Raw genomic sequence first — 26,206 nt, forward strand, 5'->3', positions numbered from 1 at the left:
AAATGCATCAGCATAAAAGAGAACATTTAGAGCAGAAGAAAATAACCGAAAGCGATTATATTTACTTGCCAACAAAAAGTAAATGTGACAACAATTTAAACAGAAAAAACTGGGAAATGGAACCAAATAAAACAGAAACTGCTAAGAAATCTTTACAATATCAAAAAATACAGAAATATCAGAAAGATTTTAATGTAAGAAATAAATCAGACAAAAGCAAAAGTAATGCATCAGAAAGAGAACATGTAATACAAAAAGAAACAAATAGTCACACTAATTCAGCATCTAGAAATCATTCAAAATTACATAGAAATCAACTGGAGGAAAATTCTGAAGTTTCTTATATAATTTCAAGATATTTAAATTCTAGGTATGTAATAAAATTTTATATCATAAAATAATTTAAATTTTTATTTACAAATAAATGATTAAAATAACAGAAAAAAATTTATTATTTATTTATATTTTTAAAGATAATAATGGTAAAATGATTCCGACATTACTACAGCAAAATTATTATATTATCCGAACAGTATAGTTACGTTTGTTTTTAGAAATAGTCTAATAAATTTCTCGTTGGAATAATTTGTCGCTATATGTATTAATAATAATAATCTTTATTCATAATAAGGAGACCTTGTTACAGGGGGAGTTGATTAAAGTACAAAAAACAATAAGTAAAAACATTAAACTAATTATATAGATATTAATAATTAAATAACTTCAGCATATAGTCATTTCGTATAATAGTCATTCAAATCGTTAATAATTTTGAGTAAAAAAATTAGCAATTTTATACATATTCGTTTTTGATAAATTGCCCAAATTGGATCTATAATTTAAATCATTATTTGTAGAAATTATGTCTGAAGTTTGAAATTTTTGTTGGTAGTTTTTCAAAGCAGTACAGTCTCCGAGAAGATGAAGTTCAGAAAAAGTGTTGGAATTATATCAATAACAGGATCTTGAAAAGTCAATAAATGTGTTGTTTGCAATTAAGAAGTATTGGTTAAGTCTCAGTTGAAGTAAAGTACGTTTAATATTTAAAGTTGTATTCATTGTGATAATGTTCAATTGTGTAGGAAGGCTTAGAATATGCAAATACCAAGGGCAATATGTTGAAATAAGTATAGCATTTCGATCACTAATCATCGAATACGAAAATGGTGAGTCCATCATCATAGTATAGGCATTTTTCCAATTGTCAATCGAGTTGTCAAATAAAGAACTAGATACTCCAATGACTTGTAAAACTTTATTAAATTTATAGCACCATGTTGTTTTGTTGACATTATCATTTTTCATAACGTGTTCATAACGTGGAGTATTCATAACGTGAAATAAAAATTTAATATTATCATCTTTTGAGTTTAATAAATGGTAGTAAAATTTAATTAATCTTTTCATAAAGAAGGGGAAAAGTTGGCATCTGTTAGTTTCTGAGCATATAGCAAATCTTGGAACAGTACGTTCAAGTTTAAATAGTTTATGTAAATATATAATATGGAATTTTTCCAATTCATAGAATAGATCAATGGCCCAAATCAGACTGGCATATAAAATAGCTGGCATTATTATTAAGTTAAACATTCTCATATGAAGTTCGTGATTTTTAAATTAGTACCTAAATAGAGAGTATTATTAATTAGTTGATTGATTTTTATATTGAGGTATTTCAAATGCATCTGGAATTTACCATTCCAGTTGAAAATTGTACCTAAGTATTTTATATTATTGACCAATTCTAAAGGTTGATCATTTATGTAGAAAGATTTCTCTTGGTTTGAGAATTTAATGTTGTTTCCGAAAATAATTATTTTTGATTTAACAATGTTAATCGATAAGAATGTGGAGTTCAAATAGTTGTTAATTTTGTTAAGCTTATGTTGTAGAGTAACTTTGGTTGGGGCCAATGAAACCAGATTATTGGTTTATAAAATGTAATGAAATGTTCTTCCATATATATAAATGCCATCCAAATCATTTAAAAACAGCTTATCAATGTCATTAATATAAAAGTTGAACAAATAAGGAGACAATGGCTTACCTTGTAAAATTCTTCGATTTATAGTAATTTCAGGATATTGTTGATTACCATATATGATGATGATTTTATATGAGGAAAAAAGATTCATAATAGTAGCTGCAAATTTATTACCAGCCCCTAATATTTTTAATTTGTTAACCAAAGAGGGTACATGTACAGAATCAAAGGCCTTAATAAGATCAACGAATGCTGCAAAAAATTTTCTTCGTTTTTTTCTTAAGTATATTTGAATTAATGAAGTTAACAAGAATATAGTCAATTCAGTTCCTTTAGATTTGACAAAAGCAAATGGAAAATTTGAATTTAGTTTTTGGTTTATAGGCCATTTTTGAAAACATGTTGCTAATATGGATGTGAAACATTTTCTTATAGTTGATAACAGTGTGATGGGTCGATAATTCTCTGGTGCTAATCTATTTCCTTTTTTTTTTTTTTTTTATAGCTTGATGGAATTCCATGATGGTGGGTAAATTAAAGAGTTGTAAAAATAGTTAAATAATTCGAATAGTAATTGCTTTCCTGACGGAGATAAGAGTTTAATGAATTTATTGGTAAATAAATCCGGTCCTGGCGATGATTTTAGTTTTAATTTTCCAATAGAGTATTCTAATCCATCATAGGTAAGGAGTGGATAAAAAAAAAATCATTTGTTAGGGTTATTTGGTAATTATTTGATAGATTTTCAATGATCAAAAATCTATTGACATAGTGAGACCATATTGAGATGTCTATATCTGGTTGACATTCTGGATGGGTTTTTCACACATTTTGAATTGATGACCAGAAAAGTTGATTATTTTCGTTTGCTAGCATTCGCTGTTGTAGGCTTTTGAAATAATTTGACTTTTTTACTTTTAATAGATTGAAATATGATGTTTTTAGTTGTTTATAATGGTTAAAAGATTCGTCTTAATAACTTATTTTAAATTGTTTTAGAGCTTTATTCTTCTGAGTTTTAAGTTTATAGCAATCCAAATAAAATCATGGCTTCTTAAATTTATGTGATATATTATACTTTGAATTATGTGTTTGTATAAATTCTATTATTACTAGTTCAAATTGAAAATATTTTTCTATTCTCTCCGTTGGACCGTAGTTCGATAAATGTTTAATTCTTTTACTAATCAAAAGTTGATATTGTTGATAGTTATAATTGATTATTTGATGTGATATTGATTCAGTCTTGTACAGTTGATTTTTTGCTATTTGAATAGACATTCTTAATGGAAAATGGTCAGAGAGATCATAATTTAATACCTGAATCTGCATACATAAGTGTGTAATTAGTTCTGAACATATTATTAAATCTATTGTCGAACAACCAGAGTCGGTCAAACAAGTAAATTCAGACTGGTAATCATTTTTAATTCTATCATTCAGTATATATAGTTGTAGTCGATCCATATATTCAAGTAATTGAAGTCCTATTTTGTTATATTTTTTATCTTTTGATTTATGAGTGTTTTGAATTGGGTCTCTTGTATTCCATATCCATTTTTTGGGCTTTTCTCACATTTAAATCTCCTATTATTATAACATGATTTTCTTTTTATATATTATATTATTTCATATATTATACATATTATAACATGATGGTAATGATTTTCTATTTTTCAATAAGTTTAAAGACAACATTTAAAATCTGAAGCTGATCTGGAGAGATATAAACTAATATAATGGCTATTAGTCTGTTTACCAAAAACTGTAAATCTGGATTGGTAATTTGGATTAAGACTGCTATACAATTATCAATTTTCTGTAAATTCTTAATTACGCCTATATTTTTCTTGATGAATAAGCTTAGACCACCATATAGATGACTGGGGCTGACTGGTTTATGTATCATGGTTGATATAACAATAAATTCTTTGTAATTTTTTTTAATCTTTCATTTGGCAAAGTCAACCAGGTTTCCATTAGTCCCATTGTATCGGTATTATTTAATAAATATTTAAATTCAATATTATCAATTTTTTTCAATAAACCAGTACAGTTCCATTTTATTATGTTTAAGTAAGGTTTTTCTTGATTTTTATTGTAATCAGCTTCATTATTAAGTATTATCGAAGATTGATAATTATCAGAATTGTTTAAGTCGTATATTCTAAAATATCCTCTGCATAGACCAATTGATTTATTAAGAAACTGTAAGTTACTATTTTTTTGCTTGATTAGAAGAAAATCATCTTGTAGTTTAACCTGTATATTTCGATATATATTTTTGATATATTAGATCGATAAGTAAGGTAATAAAGCTTTTCTTCTCTTACGTGAATTAACAACCAAATCTACTGACATATTTAAATTTTGCCATGGTCTCAATGATTTATTTTGTTTTCGCTTACTGAAGGTTATCATAATTTTATTTCTCAATTGATCAGATTTTAAAGTCAAATATTTGATATTAATTTTGGAATTAGGAATATTGTGAATTGATTTTATGTCTTTATCCATTTTGCATGGAATATTTAGTGAATGATTCAAAAAATTCAATATATCCTCTTCATTCCCATCAGTAAACATTTTCGAATAATCATACATTATTAAATTTTCTATGGTAGCTGTATTATATGTTGATCTAGTAATAGTCTCTTTAATCCGAAAAATTGATGGTAGACTGCCTCACAGCTTAACTAAGTCACAGCTTAACTATTGTGACTTAGTTAAGCTGTGAGGCAGTCTACCATCAATTTTTCGGATTAAAGAGACTATTACAAGATTAAATTATTATTATTTAATTTATTATGCAGTGCATCAATCTTAAATTGAAGTAGCTCATTCTCATTTCTTAATTTTGTAAGTTCAGATTCGAGTTTATCATTTCTATCTCTAATAGTATGGAGTTGACCAGTAAAGTCACTAATTTCATTATGAATAGTAGTAATTTCTTTGCAGATTAGAGAAAATTGGCTTTCTATTTTTTCATTACCAGAAGTAATAAGATCGACTATCTTCGTCCAGAGAAGTGTAGTTGTAGTGTCAGATAATTCCATATTTGAAGTTGCAGATGAAGGATTTAAAGTAGGGTTTTCACTTACTGAAGTAGCCGATTCCACTCTTCGTGGTTGAGTATATTCGGTAATCAAGTTGTTTTCACCTTCAGCTGATTTTGTATTGAATGAAAATTGCATAGTTCGGTTTGTTCGAGGTCTACCTCTTTTCGTTGGAGTTTTTTGAAGAGGACCTGGGTTCGGCTCAATTCCGGACATTAGTAATAATAATTGAGTCAGTTTTGTGTTAAACATTGTAGAAACAAAAACAGGAAAAACAAAAAACGAAACAGGCAAATTAATTTCCGACAAAACGAGGTGTAATCAAAAACTCACCAGTCACCATGATGAACGGATCGCCCCCCCCAACTATATGTATTAATAGCAAAATGTTTATTAATAAGTTTAATAAAATTATTAGATTTATTAACCTATTTGCTATGAAAAACTATTCTAATGAAGAAATTTACTAGCCTAATTTAAAAAAAAAGTGAAAAATAATTTTGACATTATTCATTACAAATTATTTAATATGTTAACAAATTATTGTAAACAGAAATTTCTATAGAGAAGGCATTTTGTGGTTCTGCAGTTCATAAAGTTGGAATCACTTGTCATTGTGTAACCTGCAGGAGTGATATAATTGTGGCTGCATATGACATAGCAAGCATAAGAAGAATATTTGAATACTTTATTGGTTGGATGTGTGCAGTGTGACACAAGATGCACATATTGAGAAATTGCAATTTACAAATGTGAAACTTGGACAGTTTTCCAATGTTTTAATGTACATTACAATGTTCTCAGATAATAATTATCATAATTACAATAACTTAAAATGATGATAATTTTTTGGAAGCCCTATATTTATTATTTTAATATTGTATTTTTTTTTCTATAACAGTCACATTAATTATAGAGATAATTTAATCCAACAATAGTTTTTTATTTCTTGAAAAAGAAATTTTTTAAGAAGACTTAATGTAAGATCATTCTGACTCTGGCAAACAAAACATCACCATTGTCAGGTGCTATCCTCAACCTCATAATGCATGATCATCTATTCACTGTCTATAGGGACTAAGCACAGTATGTTCTTTTAAGTAATTTACTGTACTATTTATTGATAATGAATAGCTATATTTACTGGTTACTGGCTACATTGATATTGTAAACAGAATGTAGACAAGCTACGATCAAGTACAGGTTATACAAAATAGCAATAGATGCTAAATTTGGGATGCTGAGTAATTTATTCCTGCTTTGGACATATAAGCCAATTTTTGCTTCTCAACAGTGCTTCTGATACTAGATTGGAGTATACTTATCAACATTGGAGTCCTCATGGTGGAGAATACTTCACAGGCTTGGTGTCAATCCATGAGTGGTCGATCAGCCAGAAAGAACCAAAAAGACAACTTGTGATTTGGGTAAATTGTGAAACCTGGGAATTAGGGCTTTGTTTTATAGTGAATTATGCCCCCAGTGATTGGCTGCTTAGATTTTCCTGTCTTAGATGTTCTTTGAAGTTATACTATCTCCTCCAAGTATAGTCTGTTTTAGGTCTCATATCAGAGATCCTAGATCCATGTTCATATTAGGATATAGATCTAATGACAGTCTGGGTTTGTGGTTTGTTATGTGTGTAGGTAACCCCACTGTTTATTTTTTCTCTCCTGTTATTCCATTCTCTGCTGTTACTTAGAGTTGTCAGTATAAACTTAGCTCTTAAATATCTTCTGTTAAACGGATACAGGATTATATTTTAATCCAAATCAGTTACTTTTTATATCAGTTTTAAAATAATTTTTTGTTTATTAATATTATTATTATTATTATTGTCTAAAATTTAATTTAATTATTGAAAACTTTTAATAAAAAATTAACTGTTTCTATAATGATACAAAATTGATTTATTAATAAAAATATTATAATTTCATGTTTTCAATTATTAAAAATAATAATGTATAATAAATTTTCTATTTAGAAACAAAATAAATATGGCTTCTGTATATTCGTCATTTCTACCACTGCTTTCGCAAACAAGTAAGAATCGTTTGAATATTTCATTACATTAAATTCAGCAACATACTGGATTTTCTAATGGTGATTTTTAGAGTTTTATAAATATATTAATAGATACATAATAATTAAATTTAAAATCTAATTTAATCTCTGCTTATCTTAATAACATATTCTTACATTCATTAATTGCTTCGATACGTTGTTTATTAAAAAACAATCTAGCAGTCTTTCATAATTTGTATTAAAATTTGTTGATAATTATTTATTATAACTGTGTATAAGGCAATTTCAAAAAGTCTGCAAAAAATATTTTAAAAAATACATATTTGAAAAAGTTTCATTAGAAATGAAACATTTCAGCTTCTGTACATTTTATTATTATTGCTAAAATGTAAAAAAAAAAATTTCTTCTATCACTTAATACCTTTAATTTCATTCCTATTTTCAGTTCTTTCAAGCATTATTAAATTGTTAATTAGTGTTATAGCAATGACACAAAGGGATATATGTGTTCAACACTTTATAGCCTACCAGTGGCTGAGTGGATAAAACTACTGAAAACTGGTAATTGGTTCTGAGTTTGCATCAATCCAACAGGCTGGCTGCATGGAGTTTTCTAGGTTTTCTTCTTGTGTAACACCTAACTAGGCACCAATTTTCTGTAGAAAGTCTTTCAGGGAGGCACCCTCCCTTTTCAGATTACCCTTGTGTTACATTGCATTATCCTATTAAACCAAACCAAGTCATAACTTTATGAAACAATTTATAACTACAGTGTTAAACTTAAAGATATTGATAACTATAAGTGTAAAACTTTGTTTTTAGTATTTTTTCCAGAAGATAATAAAAATATGAATCTATAAGCACTAAGTTTTGGCTCTGTGGAAGACTTATCACGCACTATTGAGGTTGTCAGAGAGTGCATTTACTTCTGAGCTAATAATGCTACTTCTGAACACTGAAAATGACGTCATTAGCATGTGTATTCGTGCTTACATGTCCAATTCAAAAGTAAACATGAATGCTAACAAGAAATATGGCAGTTTTTTGCTAGTAATATTGTCAAAGCTGCTATTTTAAATATTACATTACAGATAGAACTACTTGATTCTGAATCGGACGAGGATGATTTTATTGTAGATATAATCGTAGAAAAAATGAAAGAAGAAAAAAGAAAAGTAAGGTCAAATAAAAAAGATAGAAACTTTTATTGAAGAGACTGTGCCTTTTTATAATCCAACCGATTTTAAACAGCACCTTAGACTTACAAGAGAATGTTTTGAAAGTCTCCTTTAAAAAATAAGCCCAATTTTAGACACAGAAAAATTACTTCCTATGAATGTCTCCTCAAAAGTATCTTTTATGCTGCCTACGGACATTGGGAAATCAAAAATCATTCAGGTTTGTTTATACGAAGTAATATATGAAATTAGATGCAGTATATAAGAGAATAGCAGATTATACATATATATAATACATATTTAATGCAATTGTTTTACCCAGTGAATGGATGTGACATTGCTCTTTTATGACGTAACTAAACTGAGTTCAAAATCAACAAATAATTGATATTACATACAAAACATTTTTTTTCCTTTTTTATCTCTAAGAGTATTGGCGATTGTTTTAATTTGTCTAGACACACTGCGAGGAATATTTTAAATAAGGTTGTTAATTCTCTCTTAGAGTTAAATGAAAATGAAAAATAATCTCTTGACCATCACAGCAGGATGCTGCAAAAACAATGGAATTTTTTTATATCCAGTCTGGTTTTGTGTGTGCATGTTATTAAGTTATGGCAATGCAACACTTGGGCAATCTGCAATAAGAGACTGCCTTCCAGGAGGACATTTTAAGGGTAACTGGCTCCTATTAGGCGTTACAGATGTGGAGAAAACCTGGAAAACTCCACATGGCTAACCTGTCCGAGCGACGACTGCTTGGCCACCAGTCTGGTTCCCTGGAATTATAGGCTCTAATGATGGAAAGTGTATGGCTATTAAGACCAACTGAAGAAGCAGCATCTTATTTCAATAGAAATAAGTATTACTCTGTCATCGTAAGTTTATTTTGTAATGAGAAAATTATATTCAAATGATACAATTTCTTGAGAAGTCATTTCCCATATGTAAGTGAAAATTCATTCAAGTATACAAACTTATGTAATTTTGGATTATTATTAATGCTGTTCATTTGTTTACAATTTATTTAATGCTCTGAACATAACACTTGAAGATTCCAAAACGCATGTAAGATAAACTTCACTATTAGTCATAAACAATAAATCAAACTTAATTTTTTTCACATTAGCTCTCTGTTTATGAAAAAGTCATCTAAAGCTATTGAACCTTACAATAAAAAAAGATCATTGTAAACATTTTATACAACAAATAATTGAAATTGATCAATAAAAATATTTTCTGCCGTTTATTTTTCCAAAAGTAATTTCATTTCATTTCTTTGTACAGAAAGTAATTTTTTCATGGGAGCAGCCATATTGAATTAGCGCAAAGCTCAACATGGAACTAGCTAGTACTTCAAGCTTACTAATTTCGTTAAAAATGATGTCACACAACTCTAAAGTAAACGCCAATGAGCACTGCACTCAGACGAAAGTATACAGGTTGAGCGTGCTGACAGTAAAATTATCTCAGAGGTAAATGCACCCAGAGTAATCACACAGAAGTGGGTAGACACAAGCATATTGTAACATAAGGACAAAAAGCAAATCACCAATAAAAAAATAGAATGATACATTGAGCATATATATTTATATATTCAATGAGACAAATAATTTTAATATTTATTCTAATAATTCATACTGAGAAATTCAATATCAGTAATTTAGAAATTTATCTTGAGTTAGTGCAAGATGTCACAAAAACATAATATAAATATCCCTGCACATATAAAAGGGATGGCTTATTAGCGAGGTTGAGGCTGAAGTTTTAAGCGTGAAAACGTGTACGTTGGATGTTTAGTGCTGCTTTCCTGTAAGCCTAGAAGTTTGACAATGGTGTTTGGAACGTCAGTAGAATCATGCTCGACATTCCAAACGCCATTGTCAAACTTATAGGCTTACAGGAAAGTGGCGCTGAACGTCCGACTTACACGTTTTTGCGTTTAAAACTTCGGCCTCAACCTCGCTATTATCTCAATTTGAAATGCAGTTTTAATATAATAATTCTGAGTTTGATTATTCTGTAACTTTGTATCCATTGGCTTAAAAACAGTCAATTGATTAGTAGGCTGCAGATATGCTACAGAGTTATTTGTTTGTATTCTTGATAATTCTGTTTATAGAATCAACAAGAATACAAACAAATTACAAACTATTAACAGAAAATGAAAGAACTAATGTATACTATGTTTATAGCATCACTTTTTTTCCTTGTTTTTTTTTTTTTAAATATAAATTTTTATTGAAAATAAAAGATCTAACAGAATTGCTTTATGATTGATTTATTGAGAAACACACTGGTGAAAGATTATAAATATTTATTTAGTTCCATATATGTTCAGTTTTTATATAAATAATTTTTATCTCTACTTATTTATTTGTTTAATTATTTATTAATTATCCTAATTACTGTAATTTTTTGCCTATAATTTGCAAGTGCAAGTTTTCATTGATAAAAATATCTATTGTTGTTGATAAATTTTTGCAAGTTTCTACTGTTGTTCATTTACTTTCTTGGTGTATTAGAAGTAAAATAATGCAATTTGGAAATTTCAATTTGTAAAGAGACAATAATTTTAAAAAATATTCTCAAATGCAGGAAAGAAAAAAGAAAATGTAAGAAAAAGAATAGTTAATTTTAAAGTGGTGCAATGAAAGCTTAAAATCTAGAATACAAAATACTGGTATTGTCAGTCCTTGACTTATGATGGCCAAAACTGGTATATTAAGAAAATTATTTTTGAATCCAAACAGTAAGATGCAATCAATAATTGCACAGCATAACAATAAATGCTAAATATAATGCTGTAAAGGGCAATAAATAAACTGAATATAATGTAAAATGTACATTTATTCATCTGTGACTCTGGTTTTCACTGTTAGCATTCAAAAATTAAAAACAGAACAATTCTGCAGAAACTAACTTTCTGCAGAATTGCTCTATCTGAAATTATCATTCTGATCTCAAATTTATAATAAAGTTAGTGAGTTAATAATAAATTAAATAAATAAAAATTAACAATAAAAATAAAATAATATCATATGAAGATTACAATACTCCATCAATATAATTTTTGATTTCTTTGAACATGATAGTCTTCCTGGTGTTTTCGTGAATCTCTGTATTAATAAAATAATATAAAATTGCATCTCTATAAGAACATTCTGGATCCATCACTGAAACAAACTTTTTCCATATCAACAGTGAAGAAGACAAGTCATGGTGTATCATCAAGACTGTCTTCTTGGTCAAGATGTCAGAATAAGACACTATCAATTGTTAATGCATCTTAAGCTTAAAACAAATGTTAAACAAAGATCAGCCTGAAAATGTTTATTGGAAGGCTGATACTGTAGATGTGTTAAAGGAATATTGTGTTATTTACAAAGTTAGAAAGTAGACGTCAACGGATCTGTCAGCATCTTTTGCATTCTTCCAACATGTAATCGACAGGACATACAGTTGTGAGGTCCACCATTTCTGCAAAATTTTAGCTGTTATTATATACCTGCATATGTGTGTGTATATAATATATATATATAGTTATGGACAAAGTGATTAATCGGGCATTATTCATGATGACCAAAAAGGGTGCGCAGTGTGATAAATATTGATTCATTTATCAAATTGACTGGTTATTATGAATATTGCTACCACCTAGTCGGGCAAAGTGATAATAATATGTTGAGGAGTGATCATCCGATATACACTAGCCAATCGGCACTCATTCATGTGTGTGTATTGTGTTTAGTACTGAGTTTTAAATTTGATTAAAAAAAACTCCACTTATTTCATTTACAAATATTTATTTTTTGTGAATTATTTCAAAGTACTGTTAACTGATATTCTTCCGGTAAGTTAGAAGTAACTTCCATTTTTGACTCTCACTTTTTCTATCATTAACAAATATGCTGATTTTGTAAAAATTTAATTGCTTTCACCTTTTTCTGCTATTAACTCGTTTAATCAGTTGTTCATGTCACTTAATGATTCCTCCATGATCATTACTTTTGTCAAAGAAAAAAGATTAACTACTGGTCACATAAATTTAAAGTTCGGTACTAAATGCAATATGCATGCGCAACTAAGATGTAAGTTCTGATTGGCTAGCGTATGTCGGATGATCACCCCTCAACGTGTTATCATCACTTTGCCCGACTAGGTGGTAGCGGTATTCATAATGACCAGTCAATTTGATAAATTATTGAAATTTATTACAATGCCCGATTTTGTTGGTCATTATTCATAATGCCCATATTAATCACTTTGTCCATAACATATATATATATTATATTCTTGAATTATTATTAACATTATCTTTATAATTTTAATTTTAAGCTAATAATCTATTCTCTTTAAATAATAAGTTGGAAATTTTATTGTATTTTAAACTATATATGTATTCTATATTCCTTTTTTTGTTGTCTGGTTGTTCATCAAACAATTATTAGCTATCAGACAAGACATCCTTTGCACCCACACTTTAAAGATGTGTGAATGGGACACCAGGATTGTTTACGTTATCAAGTAACATTGTAAAGGAATTTTGTCTATTTTTCCAATTTTAGTGATTCTCCCTTATAAATTTTTGACAAATACAGATTAAAAATAATTCAGTGAAACAAATTGGAATAAAAAATTATCAATTAATCGTTAAAAATCTCGCAACATTCAGAGGAAAAAACAAAGGGGATGACCATCATTTCCCCCTTTTTCAATAGTGTTAAGTGACAGATGTTACTCTATCTGAGCGTTTCTCAACCTGGGGGTCACGGTGATATTAAAGGGGAGTCACAAAACAATAATGAAATCATTTTATGAGAGAAAATCATTTATTATAAACTTATAAACATTTTACTTACAATAAGTACACATGTAAAGAAAAGAAATTAATGTGATGGTTGCATTTGTTTTTCATTTAAAATTTTCTCCATACGTGGATCTATTTTCTTAATGTATAACATTAGTGCAATGTGATTATATAATATTTAAAAAAATTTACATTTATAATTACAGTCAAAATTCAATTAGTAATAGTAGGGCTTGCTGTTGTTATTCCTTTGGATGGGGGTTGTGAAATATTAATATTATTTATATTTACTATTTGGGGGGTCACAGAGCTAAGGAGATTGAGAATTGCTGCTCTATCCATATCACGTGGACACACATTTCATAATAGACAAAAGAGAAGAAGGACTAAAGAATAACCAATCATGCTTATCCTTCATTACCTCAACTTCTTTTGGATTAAAATCACGATTGGTCAGAAAAAAAGAATAAAACAAAAGGGAATGATGAAAAACATGGAGAGAAATAGAGAGGAAAAGAAAGCAGAAAGTGAGAGAAAAAGGAAGAGGAGAGTGAACACAACATCCAGAAAGAGAACCAACTTTGGGAAAAGAGGGCCAACACAACAGTAGAGAACAGCACCAGAAGAGCATGTTAAATCTGGAGGAAATAGAATCAGCAAAAAGAGAGAGATAAGGAAGAAAAAGAATAAAGTGCAAAAAGAACTGTAAAGAAGACAGAAAGTCTTTGAGTAGAAGACAACTGTTTTCCTGGTATGTTGTGAGTCATGAAATTTGGATACCCCTAGGTACTCCCCATTTTACTAATATAGAAATAGGCTAACTTCAAGGACAGACTTTGTATTTAATATTAATTTTAAACTTAATTTTAGTGCTATGTTTAGTTTCAGTAATAAATTTTTTTTTATTCTTAAGTCATTTTAATTGATTTCGCAATCATTCTCTTGAGAGGCTCTTTCCTGGACTTTGGAGTGACTCTTACCCTTGCGCCTTACAAATATGACCTCTCTAGAGTCTAAATCGGAGGTGTGCACAATAATTCACACCTGGTGACAGGATCCTACCTGAAACTCCCAGACTTGATTTTTTTAGGGCCCAAACCCCGACACAGTCATATTTTGTGAATTTGAGAAGACTTTTTAACATAACCAAAAGTAAAATTAGTTTAAAACTATTTTTGATGTTGTGGAAAAATTGTTGCAGATTATATGCAGTGGTCCATAGTTTGCATTACAGTACTACTGTTTGCAATATTTACTCTATAGTACTCATTTTTTCTATATTTTTAATTCATTTTTGTAATTTTATTATAAATTTTCATTGGTATAGATTTTATTTGCATTGTTTCATTCATTATACACTGAGTAGCCAATTTGTCATGACCACTTGCAAAGTTTACACAAATCAGCTATGATGGCACGCTGCTGTCACCAGAAGATGAGATTGGTGTAAAAAGGGATTGCTGGATGATTGTACAGACAGTTGTAGAGAATTGCATGTGAAGGTATGGGTAAAAGATGTGATTTAACAGACTTTGAATGTGGAATTATTGTGGATGCTAGAAGCAGTGGAGTGGGTATCAGCAAAACTGCTTTGCTTGTGAAATATTTGAGAGTGGCTGTTGTTCATGTGTACAAAGAGTGGACTACCAAAGAGAAAGGCGTGTGGTCCTTGGCTACTAGATGCTCAAGCTGAAAGGAGAGTTGCCAAACTTATCCAGTCCAACAGAAGAGCAACAGTACATCAGATTATAGCTGTCTTAGTCAGAATCAACACGACAGACACCTCTAGATTACACATTGTCCTTCAGGTCACTCCTAGTATCAGGAACACATTAATTCAACAACAGTATGTTAGTGTGCAATGGGCAATGATAGCTATAGATGACTACATTCCTCTCACACGCTGCTACAAATGCTGTGGTTATGGCCATCTAACTAGTAAATGTACAGAAAAACAACAGTGTAGTCACTGCATGGGCAACCATAGCTACAAGGTTTGCTGCATCCACAGTCAGGAACTGTGTTGTGTTAATTGTGCAAAGGCCAATAACACTACCAGAAGGGAGTAAACATAAAACTGCGCATAACGCATTCTCTCAACAGTGCCCCATAACCAAATGCATGAAAACACAAGCTGCCAGTAGGGTCAGCTATGAATAATACACCCATACACAGTATGAACACAGGCAGCTATAAACTCATACAGATTAATGCACAGAAATGCAAAGCTGCCTGCTCCCTCTTCATTTACACTTCCAATGTACACAATACAGACATCATCATGATCCAAGAACCCTACACTATTAACAAACTGCCTGCACATTACTGCCTGCCTTATCTCCCAACACACCACAGAATACATCTGTGTTACAGACAATAACGCTCACCTTTACATATGTTCCGACTACATTCCAGAGACTACAAACAATTATTTACAGGGGTGCAATTCAGCCAGCACTCCTCTATGCCATACAGATCTGGGGCCACGTGGCCGTCAAAGTCCATAACCACAAAAAACTGTTATCTGTTCAAAAGATTGCAGCTCTCTGTATTTGTAAGGCTTATAGGACTGCACCCACTAGTTCCCTTTTGGTAATGTCAGGATTGACCCCTATCGACTTAGAAATTAAATGCATTATTTGGCAGGAAAATCTTGTCACCTTACCCTGGCGAGATTATAGTGGCTTGGATGCCAATAAAATGATTAGGGTAGGTAAGATTCCCCCAGTTTGACCTTGATCAATGATATCAAAAAATTCAGCATTGACAAAAATACCCTCCCGACTTACGATTACCACCCCTCCCATCAGCTTGCCCCTGACATTTACTCCGAAGATCCAGGTGATCGTCTCATGTTTAGTATTTACACTGACGATTCCAAGATGGGTGACAATGTGAGTGCCGCTTTTGTAGTTTACTCCAACTTAGGCTGTGAGCTTCACAACGCTTGATTCTGTCTAGGTACACACTGCTCAATAGCACAGGCGGAAACTTTAGCTATTTGTATGAGCTTAATTCACATTAGGCGTAGGAAGGACAAAAGACACTACTTACACTATCGCATTTATTCTGACAGTAGGGTAGCTTTATACAGGATTGCAAAGTCTGATAGCCACTTAAAACTTATCCATCTCATACACCACATTCTCAGACACTTAGACAACAACATTAGAATAGATTTCCAATGGGTCCCGGGTTATGCGGGGGTTCTCGGCAACAAGACCACCGACCGTCTTGCCAAACAAGCTGCAAAGTCTTCAGTCACCAGTACTTTCAGTTAAATTCCTACCTTGTACATCAACAATCATGTCAAGAAGCAAATCTTCATTCTCTGGCCAGACAGCTGGGACCATGACACCAATGGTAGGCTCGCCTACACTTTCATCCCCAAGGTTGACACTACTGTGATTCTTCACCACTTTTACCCTAGTTACACTCACTCAGCTACTTACAGGACACGGCAACTGCAATACTTGCATAGATTTAACCTTGGGGACAATCTACAATGTGATTGTGGTATTCAAGGAGGACCAAACACCACTTCACTTAGTTTTTTGCGGCAATAGGTACAATCACATTAGGGATAGTTTAATGAGAGCTGCTATTCTTGAAGGGTACAACTGGCCTTGCAACCCACACCAACTCATTCATATGCATATGATGTTCCATCATCTACTCACATTCATATCCCTTAGTGGGGCTCTTGAGAGCACTCACTCTGGGGGCACGGATGGCAATTACCTTTCCTTGCTTTTTTTTTCAATTGTCAGCATTTAGCTGCCTTTTAACTTGTATTTTAATTCGTTTTTCTGTCTTCTTTTTCAGTTTAAATTCAGTTAGTTCTAATTGTAAGTTAGATTAGGGACTCTTAGCTTGGTTTCCAATTAGGATATGATAGGTTAGGTGAAATTAGATTAGGGTTTGTTAGCTTTAGTCCTCTGGTTAGGTTTGTCCTAGGTTATGGTAGGTTAGTTCAGTTAGTGAGTAAGTTAATGTTTAAAAATAAAATAAAATAAAATAAAAATTGGGGTCTTGCCCATTTGTCTCTGTCGGTCTGTTCGTCTCATCTAGTTTGTCATTGTGTTCGTTTCCTTTCACACTGTCTGTCTAGCTGTTAAGTAGTACTAAGATTCGCTATCGCATTCAGTTTTATCCGTATTAAGTAGATATAAGTTTTCCTACTAACAGCCACTTGGCACTAACGTCTACACGTAGCTATTTGTGGCAGCACTCAATTATTGGTGTTCGCTACACTCAGGTTTTCTTTTATACCCTTTGGGGGACTACAGCCTTGCAGCGTAAAAACTGCATGCCAACATCAAACATAGAGGGTACTGTAGCCATAAGTACACCGTTCAGAGAGATCCTACCTTTCTCTACTGTCTATCTCCTCTCCTTCCTTCTTCCCCCCTTTCCGTTACCCTCTTTTCTGCCAGCTAAACACTTCATGTATGGTCGATGTCTTTTTTGTATGTATATTTTAGTCAGGGAACATCTTTGATGGCCTCTGAACAAACTATTTGCTGTACATTACATCATCTTGGGTATGGAAGTCGAAGGCCTGTTCAAAAGCCTTTGTTGTCTGCAGCTAACAAGATCAAATGACTCCAATTTGAACATGATCACAAAGATTGGACAATAAATGACTGGAAAAGGATAATGTGGTCCTATGAATCACATTTTTAATTGCACCACACAGATGGCAGAGTGCAAATATGGAGAAAACAGCATGAAAGCATGGACCCTATGTGTGTAGCCACAACACTTCAAGCTGGTGGAAGCAATGTTATGGTTTGAGGGATGTTTGGGTCCTTTGCTTTATGTGAAACAACGTCTGAATATCCAAAGGTATTTAAATATTATCACTGACTGAGTACATCCAGTTATATTAATTAATAGCTTACCCGAATGGACAATGCTCTATGCCATAAAGTTCAAATTGTCTAAAGATGGTTTGAAGAGCATGATAGAGACTTTACCTTGCTTAGTTGGCCTCCACAATCACTGGATCTCAATTCAATTGAGCATTTGTCGGATGAGATTTAAAGGAGCATCAGGCAGCTGGATCCAGAACCATCCATTCTTAATGAACTGGAGAATGCAATTTATTGGATATAGTATTGGATTCCTCCAGCCACTTACCAACATATCGTAGGAGTCCTTGCCAAAGAGAATTGCAGCAGTACTGCTAACAAAAGATGGCCCAACAATGTACTGAGTAATCATAATAAGTGGTCATAATAATACACTGGTCATAATAATTAGTCATAATAATACACTGAGTGGTCATAATAAATTGACCACTCAGTGTATTATTGTTTTGAGGTTATATTTTTCAAACTTTCAAAATACTCCTAACAACTAAATTATATAAACTATCACAAAAGAAGAAAACTGATGTAATAAAATCACAACAATATTAATTTGATAAAACCAAATGATCTCATCACTAATTAAATAATTTTAGGACAAAATAATGCCTTTTTAAATTCATTTTATTTGTTTATTTAATCTAAATATAAAAATATTACACTAATGGCATGGTATACAATTGCATATTGCATTGTGTAACTGAGTAAAGAAAGTTGAGATATATTCACGAAGATTTTACATTTAATTTTATAAGCAATTAATTAATTTTTTTTTAAATTTTAAATATTTAAATTTTCTGTGAATTTCTGAAGCTAGTGTGCTGTAGATTATTATAATAAAAGATTTAAATCCTTTCATGTTCTTTGATGTTTAAAGTAAATAAAAATTTTTAATTATAGATATTCCATCTGAAGACAGCCAAACTTCTGAAACTTCTGTTGATTTCAATAAAGAATTGTTTGAAAGATTAATTGTGGAAGTCATACATGAAAATCTTCAGAATTTACATTTAACAAGTGAAAAAAATACAGTATCTGACATTTCTGAACAATCTTTATCAAAACATACTGATGAACAGTCTTTAGAGGAGAAAGCTGGTCAACAAGATTCATTGCATGGTTATGATGATGACCAACAAGATTCATTGCATGGTGATGATGATCAGCCATATTCTCTTGATGATAATTCTAAACAAAATTCATCAAAAAGTAAAACAAAATACAAAGTGGAACAAGAGATATCTAAAAGTATTACAACAGCAGGTAACAATGTTGAATTAAAGGAAGATTCTGCTCAGGAAATGCCATTTAATTATGAAAAGGTATATTTTCAGATGTTAATTGCAAAAACCTTAGGATAAATAAACTAATTTATATGGTTATTATATGTACATTATTATGTAGATATTCTATATACAGGCTATATATATTATTAGATACTAAATATACTAGCAGGTATGTTAAAAAGTGGACAGTTTCATAAAATAAATGAAGTTAGCATAAATACTTTTTTCCTATCGTCACCACTAACCATCCAGGTATTTATCAACTCACATTTGAAATTATAAATCTCAAATGGTGTCTCTCTCTCTCTCAGTTTGGCATGCTTTTAGCATTAGACTCTTCCACTAATTCTATTCCCACGTAAAATTTTTATCGACGTGAACAAATAAATTGTTGTTATTTAAATGATCGCATGCATAGTGGAGTGCATTATTTCCAGCATGCTGTCTCTCGACTCCCTTTTCCATCGTTTTCCCTCGTATGTGATCTCTTGCATGATACTTACACATATACTGACATAACAGTCACAAATAGGTTCAAATTAAATACGGTATAATTTTAAAATTATTTCAAGTATATTTTTCAATTATCAGCTTATTACAACTTCATGGGCCTTGTATGGCACAGGGACTACAGGTTACTCATGACTGATCTAGATCAATTTGAATATATGTAATATGTTTAAAGTTGAAGTTTGGGGCAAATTACGACGTAAGAAACTGTCATTTAAAATAGTAAATATCGATATTTAAATTTCTAGCTAAACATATTCAGTATAGTAAAGTAAAAAGATTATTTTATTGTACTGAATATGTAAAACTAGAATATGAAAGTATTGTTAGTAAATGAATCATTTAGTATTAATATATTGATGATTATATTTTTTTGTGCAATAAAACAATGTCGTTTTTTATTTATAATTTTTGAATTGCATTTGATATTAAAAATTATATAAGTTCAAGAAGCATAATCATAATCAAATATTTTGAAGTATGACTTCTCTTTATTTTATTAAATTATATTATATTTTTAATATTTATGTAAACTTTATTAATCAGATTAAAAAAGATTACATTTTTATATTAAATTATTTTAAAAAATCATATTTTAATGTTCTCTCTTTTCTGATTTATTTAAATTTGAAAGGTTGAATTACCTGCTACTCCAGATATTAGTATTTCGGAAAAATCATCACCAAATATATCTGTAGCAGCAGTTATGCCTGGAGAACTGCCATCAACACCATCAATTTCAGAGCAAGAATTTGATGTGGAAGAAGGTAAACACTTTATTGCTATAAATTATATTAATTTCTTTGATGTTTAATAAATAGCATGAAGAAGTTTGGCTGTTGTTGTAATATATTCTGAATTTAAATTTGTCAAGCCTAATAATAATTTTCAAGGAGAATTCTGTAAAGCAAGAAGGATTTAAAAAAAAACAATAGAAGGAACATAATATGTCATAAATCTTAAAACACAATTAAAAATACAAAGGTAATACAACAGAGAAATAGTTAAGTATCATGTATTACCATTTAACTATAATAATACAATAAAAGTAACAATATGTAGAGTATGTGAGATGTCTTTACATAAAGGACTTTATTACACATTTAATCAGTTTTCATAAACATGATATACAATTAAGAGTGAAATTTATCTTTCAGAATTAAATTTTTATAAATAATGTTGTTAGCTTGGAGCTTGAAGTAAAGCTTATTAGTACTTTACAATTTAAAAATAGATGGTGGCTATTGAACATCTTTAAATTATAAATTACCGTATTTTATGGACTATAAAACGCACTTTTTTCTTCGAAAAATTGCCTCCAAAATTCAGGTGCGTCTTATAGTCCGTAAAATACGGTATATAAATTATAGACGTTTAGAAATATTTCATAGATTTTATGTTTTTTAGTGATTCAATTTAAACCATTAACATTAGGGGCCATCTATAAATTACATAAGGGCGATTTTGGCCATTCTAGACCCACCCACCCATGTAAGTAACCGTAATATTTTTTTTGATCCCCCCTCCCCTTCCCTATCTTATGGAATATTTAGGCATGATTTTATAGAAAGATTTTAACAAAAAAAAATTTTTTTATGAAACACTGAAAACCTTATGTCGAAAATATATAATTATTGATTAGTTAATTAATATGTACTATTACCGTATTTTACAGACTATAAGACGTACTTTTTTCTTCGAAAAATTGCCTCCAAAATTCAAGTGCGTCTTATAGTCCGTAGCGTCTTATAGGTATTATTTTTTTTTTTAAATTGTTTAAAAATTAAGGTGCGTTTTATAGTCCGTAAAATACGGTATTTATAAAAGACTTTATGTGAACAAATTTAAGAATATAAAAATTTAATGAATTTGAATGAACAATTTATTTTAAGAACTTTATTTTTTAATTATTAACAATCTTATTATTGTGGTAAACATCAGCCTCCACATTTTAACTGTCGTGAAAAACACACAACAAACCCCAGGTGGTATGAGTCATCACTTCCTGGAACAAGATCGAACTCACCCAGTAAGACCTTTGATAGTTAGTTGTTCTATGTTAGCTGCGTCGTCGAGACACGTAACTTTTATGTGAGTAGACAATAAACTCAGTTTTGTTACGATCTCATCCCATTCACTTTTATCGTGCACAGTGATGAAAAGTAAAAGTAATAGTAGTAAAAACATTACATTGGTAAGCCAGACTAAGAACATAATTCGACTAAGAAAACTACTGAATCCACCCATTGGAACCTTCATCAGGTACAGTACATCGTACTTCTTTCCACAAGATCTCAATCGTCAGATCATGGCCGAGATTGGAGCTGTAAAAATCCCTCCATACAACTTTTCTGACCCGTATGGTTCCACATGTGCAAAAGCACATTTTCTCTAGGATCTCCAATGCTGATCACAGAAAGTGCCACAAAGTACTACGTAGTGGCCCATTTACCACCGGAAGTCGCATCAGTGGTTAGAGACATTATTATTTCTCCGGACCATACAGACCCGTATGTTAACATAAAGGTGGAACTTATTAAATGATCTGGTGAATCGTCTCAACAGGAGTTACAAAAACTATTGGCCAGAGAACAGCTAAGAGATCCCAAATCCTCTGAACTACTACGTGTTCTAAAGCGTCAGGTGGAAAATTTTCAAATCCCAGACACAGTTATGCTAGAATTAATCATACAACACCTTCTGACTTCCATCCAATCTATCCTAGCTGCCATTACCCCACTTGATGTAAACAAAGCAGCAGAGGTAGCAGACCGCTTGGTGGAAGTAACCCTTGCAACAATAGCTTCAGTGTCACAACCTGAGAAACCTGATACTGTAACCAACAAAATACTAGTCGAAATAGATAAAGTTAACAAGCGAATCAATAAACTAACGCAGGCATGTCGGGATCGCAGTGACCATTTTTCTCAACGCTCCCGCAGCAGTTCAGGACATTGCAACAATTCAACTCACCGCAGTATCAAACTACTGCTGGTACCACAACCGTTTTGGCGCAAAGGCACAAAAAATGTACTCTGCTATGTAGTTTTCCAACAAACGAGAGTGGCGAAGCGTAGAGGCGACATGCACTTTGCCAGAACAATCTTGTCACCTGTTCATCCTAAATAAGAGAACGAACATGAAGTGTAAACTTTCCTATTGGTGTCCAGGTGTGGCAGTGAATTTTCGATTTCTGGCAGGGAATGCAATGTCATGCCCACTGACGGATGTCCTTCCGCATGCCCGGCCAAACATAGCGGCTTGAAATTAGCTTAGTGGTTGCTGTTGCTCCTGGATGAGAAAGTCCATGTAGGTGGTCGAATATGGTTTGTCAGAGATTATGTGGCACGAAGGGGCGGTAGTAAATTATTATTATTATTATGTTGGGTTAAGTGACATATACTCGGTTAACACCGGTGGCTGTGTACTATGCCGGACCAAAGTCAAGGCATAGTAACCAAAACAGAAATTAAAGAAGTGTATCAGTGTGTGTGTCTGTATTCAGGAATTTTCTCACAATATGACATGTATTCAATATAGTGGCCTTCTGTAGTGTGATGTATGTGTTTCTATTCAATTGTAATGTTCCCAGGCTTTGTGTAGGGTTTGTGGTATGACACCTGTAGAGGAGAGAACGACAAGTACAATAAGTGCCCTATCCATCCTCCACAGATGGCTTATTTTCTGGGCAAGTTCTGTGTACTTACTGATTTTTTCAGTGAATGTGTTTTGTATATTGTGAGTGTTTGGAATGGCTATGTCTATAATGTATGTGATTTTATTGTGTATGTCAATGAGTGTGATGTCTGGTCAGTTGTGGTAAATTGTTTTATCTGTGATTATGGCTCTGTCATAGTACATTTTGTGCATGTTGTTTTCCAATACTGTCTGAGGAATGTATTTGTAGTATGGCTCGTGGATATCTAATTTGTGTTTCTTTGCAAGCTCTTGGTGTATCATATTTGCTACTTGATTATGTCTGTGTAAATAATCTGTCTGTGCCAAGAGCTTGCAACCAGAGGTGATGTGTTGTATAGTTTCTGGCATGATGTGACATTTTCTGCATGTGTCATTTGTGAGTGTTGCATCTTTGAGTATGTGTTTTCTGTAGTTTTTAGTATTTATGACCTGATCCTGTATGGCAATCATCAATCCTTCTGTCTCCTCAAAGAGGCATCCCCAAGCTAACCAGCTGTTTGATGCAGTTTTGTCAACAAAATCCTGGGCCAGATCATAAGGATGCCTGCCATGGAGTGCCTTTCGAGCCCACGATTGCTTAATGGTGTCTGTGCTTTTTATATGTTGTGTTGTGTCCATATGATGTGAGTGTAAGTTTAATGGTGTGTTATTTGAGTCTGCTAGAGTTACTGCTTTATGTAATTGTGATGTTTCTTGTTTTTTGTAGAAAAACTCTCGCAGTGACTGTATTTGTTTGTAGTGAAGGTTAACTATGTCAATCAGGCCACATCCGCCATCTTTACGTGGAAGGGTTAATTTTTCTGTGGCAGATTTAGGATGATGTTGTTTATGCTTAGTAAGTGGTGTTCTTGTTTTCCTTTGGAGTTGCTCAAGATCTGTGTGAGTCCAATGTATAACTCCAAAAGAATATGTAAGTACTGGAATGACATATGTGTTTCTTGCTTTAACTGTGTGTTTTGCATTTAACTCTGTTCTAAGAATAGCATTTAACCTACTTTGGTATTCTTTAATTAATCTTTGCTTTATTTGTGTATGTTCTGTTAGTTTGGCCTGATTGGAATCCTAAATACTGTAAATCATATGATACATTACGTGCCAGATGATTTCTCTTATGTGCCACTTTGGGCATGCGTGCCACAGGTTCGCCACCCTGATCTAGGCCAAATTCCATTTGTATGTCCTTGGTGTATGAATGTTTGATTTGTAGGAGTTGATGAAGTTGTTTTTGTGTGGATGCATAAAGTTTTATGTCATCCATGTACATGAGATGTGACAGTGTATACTGTGTTGTTTTTTCATGCCTGATATTGTAGCCATATTGTGTGTTGTTTAACATGTTGGATAATGGGTTCAAGGCTAGGCAGAACCAGAGAGGACTCAAGGAATCTCCTTGAAAAATTCCTCTCCTAATAAAAATTTGGTTTGTTTGTATGGAAGTGTTACTAACCCTGAGATGTAGTGTTGTTCTCCAGTGCTGCATAGTGTTTTGAAAGAATGCAATGAGTGATGGATGTATTTTGTACATGTGTAGAATATGTAGCAGCCAACTGTGTGGAACACTGTCGAATGCTTTTCTGTAGTCTATATATGCCATGTGTATGTTTCTGTGTTGTTTGTGTGCTTGCCGTAGAATGACTGAATCTATGAGTAACTGTTCTTTGCATCCCCTGTGGTTTCTACGGCAACCTTTTTGTTCTTCCGTAAGAATGTCGTGTTCTTCAATATGTTTGTATATTTTGTTTGCAATACAGGATGTCAATAATTTGTAGAGTGTTGGAAGACATGTAATTGGTCTGTATTGTATGGGGTCTGTGGTATTGTTGTTTTTAGGTTTCATGTAGGTGATGCCCTGAGTAAGAAAATTTGGCATGTCTTGTGGATTGATGATGATGTGTGTTAGGTGTTTAGCTAGTTCCTGGTGCAGTGATGTAAACTTTTTGTACCAGAAATTGTGAATGTTGTCTACACCAGGTGTCTTCCAGTTGTGTGTTCTGTTAACAGTGTATTGGAAATTATGTATGTTTATTTCAGCACAGGGCATAGTTTGTATGTTGTGCAAGTTTTTGTTCTCCTCCTCGATCCAGCCTGCATCAGCATTGTGCGTGACAGCACTGGACCAAAGAGAAGACCAATATGTTGTGAGTTCTTCTTCTGTTGGTGTGCCACTGTGCTGTGTATCAGTGTTTGCTTTGTTATTAATTTGTCTGTAAAAGAGTTTTTCATTGTTTGTAAATAATTTATTTTGTTGTTTTCGTAGTGTACATGTTTTGTATCGTTTGAGTCTACGTGCTTTGGCAGCAAGTTTTTGTTTTAGTGTATCAATGTATTTTGTAATGCGTGTGTTGTGACGTTCATGTTTTGTGTGTGTTTTTATTTTCTTGAAAATGTTTTTGAGCTGTTTCCTTAATTTGGGTGTTATGTTGTTTTTAGTGTATTGTGTCAGCCTGCCTAATTGCTATCTAATGTCATTTATTTGTGTTTCTATTCTTCTCTGCCAGGCAGGCTTGTGATAGAATTGTTTTTTCTGTGTATTTGTCTGTGATTGTACTTTCAGTCCATGGTGTGTCATTACTGTGACTGCCCCAGCATAAACTAATGTATGAATGTCTGCGAGTGTAGAAATTGAATGAATGTAGTGTGGTACGTGTTGATTTTTGGTATTCGTGGTCTTTGTGTGGGATCTGTACCTGTATATTTAGTGAGTGTTTCCTGAAATATAAGTGAGAGCGTATTAACTAAATCCATGTCTATGTTATCAGTGATGGATGAGGAAGTGTCTGTAGTATC

The 26,206-nt window shown here is 31.9% G+C and overlaps 1 protein-coding gene across 2 annotated transcripts in view; it reads left to right on the forward strand.

Annotated features, from left to right (window-relative positions):
* Positions 1–2: 2 nt before the first annotated feature.
* LOC136981897 (uncharacterized) overlaps positions 3–26,206 on the forward strand; it is a 33,784-nt gene continuing 7,580 nt past the window's right edge. For both annotated transcript variants that reach the window (XM_067278279.1, XM_067278280.1), the window contains exons 1-4: positions 3–370; positions 7,025–7,083; positions 18,825–19,246; positions 20,355–20,487. In XM_067278279.1, coding sequence (XP_067134380.1) covers positions 3–370; positions 7,025–7,083; positions 18,825–19,246; positions 20,355–20,487 — 982 coding nt within the window. The remainder of the gene's footprint in view (positions 371–7,024; positions 7,084–18,824; positions 19,247–20,354; positions 20,488–26,206) is intronic.

The sequence above is a fragment of the Centruroides vittatus genome, unplaced genomic scaffold (genome assembly GCF_030686945.1).
Source record: "Centruroides vittatus isolate TY-2023 unplaced genomic scaffold, ASM3068694v2 contig_799, whole genome shotgun sequence".
Classification (NCBI taxonomy): domain Eukaryota; kingdom Metazoa; phylum Arthropoda; class Arachnida; order Scorpiones; family Buthidae; genus Centruroides; species Centruroides vittatus.